The 3,323-nt window shown below is 36.6% G+C and overlaps 1 protein-coding gene across 1 annotated transcript; it reads right to left on the bottom strand.

Moving 5' to 3' along the window:
• Positions 1-687: 687 nt before the first annotated feature.
• Positions 688-2,118, bottom strand: LOC148273116 (glycolipid beta-1,4-mannosyltransferase egh-like). Its single transcript, XM_088239117.1, has 2 exons — positions 1,830-2,118; positions 688-1,609 (listed from the first exon to the last, which is right to left on the bottom strand). Exons 1-2 carry the CDS (start codon positions 1,868-1,870, stop codon positions 757-759), a joined length of 894 nt encoding a protein of 297 aa, XP_088095243.1. The 5' UTR covers positions 1,871-2,118; the 3' UTR covers positions 688-756.
• Positions 2,119-3,323: the final 1,205 nt, after the last annotated feature.

The raw sequence follows: 3,323 nt of genomic DNA, 5'->3' as shown, positions 1-3,323 counted from the left end.
CTTGGATAATTAATTCATCATCAGTGGCGCTACAGCCCGTTAAGGGCCCTGGCCTCCTCCAGAATTTGTCTCCATTCGTCCCTGCACCCTGCGGCTCTTCTCCAGTTCGTCAGGCCAATTGCTCTTATGCCACTTTCCACATTATTCATCCATCTTAATTTTGGTCTGCCTCTGCTTCGTCTGCCTTCCGGAGTGGTATAAATAATCTTTTTTGGGGTACGGTTATCATTCATTCTGTGCACATGGCCCAACCCTTGTAATCTTTTTATTTTGATGAAATGTGCAATGTTGGGCTCGCCGTACAGTGCCTCTAATTTGTGATTAAACCGTCTCCTTCACACTCCGTTTTGGTTGACAGCACCAAATATCTTCCTTAATATTTTTCTTTCAAATACCAATACCATATTTTCATCACTTTTGGTCATAAACCAGTATTCGGCACCATATACAATGACCGGTTTGAGGAGTTTTGTAAATAAAGGTCTTAGTTTTTCTAGTGAGCAATTTGGATCCCAGATGTTTAAACAAGCCATCATAACATATGTTTGCTGCCGATAGCTGGATAATTCATTATCAACTTGAATTTTTAAAACAATTACAAGTTTATTAATTTTTCATGTTTTTTCTGATTTTTTATTTTAAATTTTAACTCCTAACAAATAAGAATAGTAATAATAAATAAACAGTAAATTTATTAAAAAATAAAATAATTATTAGTTATTAACGTATAATAATTATAAATGTAAGTTTGATAAATTAATTTTTCAGAAGACTTTTTGTTGGAATGACGTAGAAAATAAATTTAAATACCTGGGCAACAACGTATGATCCTTTCCAGCAGAACAATGGCTTGTGGAAACACTTGAATTGGAATCTGACCTTCCCCATATCCTCCGCCACCCTGAAGTTGTCCGCGCAAGTGGTCAGCCAGTTCACCACTCCGTTGGTGTACGTTATGAGACCCTGGCCAAACTGGTGTCTGCCGTCCATGACGAAGTTCAGGATACCGCGCACGCTGTTGCCGGTCAGGAGGGTTTCCTCATCCAAGTGGACAATCCAATCAGAATCGGACAAGTAATTTCCCACGGAACCCTCTAAACAGTATTGTAGCGCACGAGCTTTGAACATTGCCCCGCTTTTACAACAGTACGAAGTAGGAACCACCACTTCTTTAAGTTGAAGTTGTTCTTCAATCCCCAGTGCTTTATCTGTTACAACCTGAATCATGAAATTCTTCAACTGCGCATTTCTACAGGTGTCGAAATTCCTCAAAACGTTCATTTTGACTAATTCCGGGTAGTCTCCACGCGTCACCACTCTGACGCATATAAAAGGCGCCGTCAACGGAGACCCTTTTAGTTTCACCTGCTCATTGAAAGCGTTGTAAAAAACCAGCCCGCAGAAGTTAAAAAATATCTGAGGCAGCGATAAAAGCGTCGTTAAACGGGACACGTACAATAGTATGGTCGTCGTGTAGCCGTATTCTATCCACGGGTCGATAAACGGAATTTCGTTCCCGATTAGTAAGCGCTGGCATAATAGTATAATGCTGAACAGGAATGCACAATGCAGCCAATGTTTTGTGTATGTTCTAAAAATATTCACTAGCCTGGAAAGAAACAATATGCATGTTTACATGATACATACTTCTACGAAAAACAGATTCATTAAACTATATTTAGACAATGTTCGACGGATCTGACATAAGTAAATATTTTTTGTGATTAAATAAAGTCTACAAAATCATCGACTACATTTTAAAAGTACTGAATAAGTGATTTTTATCGAAATAACTATATTCGAAGTATTAAACAAAAAGGAGAACTTACATCAGCGGCCTAAAGTTTTTGAAATGGGCGGGAAGCATCATTATAGTTTCGATGAATGACAGCGACAGCGGCAGAGTTCAACAGTTCGACAACTTTCGCTGTTTTATTCCAATTTTCAATACAAACCTATTCAGGATTTTTTCATTTTTGTTGTAATTCTCCGGAATCTTCCATCATAAGCGCATGTTTTAAGGTTCTAAAAAATCTAGAAAAATAATCTTCAATTTACCCTACTCTAATAATATAAAAATAAGAAATCAGATCACAGAGAAAACAAGAATAGAAAATTATCCCGATCTCTAATTGTTGCCATGAGAAAAAAAAATTACATGTGATTTATGTTGATTGTAAAGGTGCCTTTATAGTTGTGACAGTGACCCATAGACAATAGATTTATGTGTGATGCGGATGCGTGACCACTCTTGTAATTTATTTTTTTTAATATCCGACTTCTAGGGAACTTGAATCTTTTTAAAATGGGGAAAAGTTAAGGAAGATATAATTTTCTTGACACAATGTAAAAATATATAAAGTGGTACGTCGATGCGTGAGCACCAAAATATTTAAAAACAGGCCTAGAAATTTTACAACATTTACTGAACTCTTTCATCACAAAACCGAACTGAATTTTCATAGTTCAATGAATCAGGTAAAATCATCAGAAATATTTATTAAAAACATTTTTGAATAACATATTTTAGTATAAAGTTTAGTTTTTTTGGCTATTCAAGTTTCCATCAAATCGAAACGAGTTTTACAGTACTTACAATTTTACACAAAGTAGCTCTAACTCTAATAAAAAACCGCGTTTTTAAAGTGCGAAGTCATCAAAAACTTTTCAACCGACATCAAATTTAATCGTTTATCATTTTTTTAAATTGTTGTTATACCATTGAAAGGATAAAACATGAGCAACAGAAGAAAACATTTGAGCAGATAAGAACGTAGAATTTTATAACAAACATTGAAGTCTGAGAACGGACGCAGCAGCCTCCTATAATGGGCGTCTTGAGGATGGTTAAACATGTGCTGTGCATGTTTCAGGAGAACCTAAACTTAAGTTGCTTCTTTTTTAAACCTGCAGAGCTTTCGCCGTCCTAGAAGGCCTTTGATGACGATCTTTCGACTCTATTCGGCGGAACTAAGGGGCGCTGGATTGACGTGGGAGGAGGTAAAAGCACTGGCCGGCGATAGGGTCTCCTAAAGGTAACTATGATGATGTCCACATGCTCCACTTAGGAGCGAATGCGGAAAAGAAGAAGAAGAACCTAAGAAAATCGCATCAGAAATGACCGCAATGACTTTAATTCCAATTCTGGAAACCGGCAGTAGTATTATAGTGGCTAAGAGTATGATTTATGATAGTGGCCATACACTAACACCCAACACACGATATTTATTTAAGTACTTTTAAACTTATTTCCGCGTAAAGAAAAAAAAAACAAAAACCTCTGCTTGTTGACATTATCTATACGTCAAAATGGATTTCAAGAA

This window comes from Micrasema longulum, unplaced genomic scaffold, assembly GCF_059751315.1.
Source record: "Micrasema longulum isolate JH-2025_06_02 unplaced genomic scaffold, ASM5975131v1 h1tg002069l, whole genome shotgun sequence".
Lineage (NCBI taxonomy): Eukaryota > Metazoa > Arthropoda > Insecta > Trichoptera > Brachycentridae > Micrasema > Micrasema longulum.
This window is presented reverse-complemented; position numbering and strand designations above follow the sequence as displayed.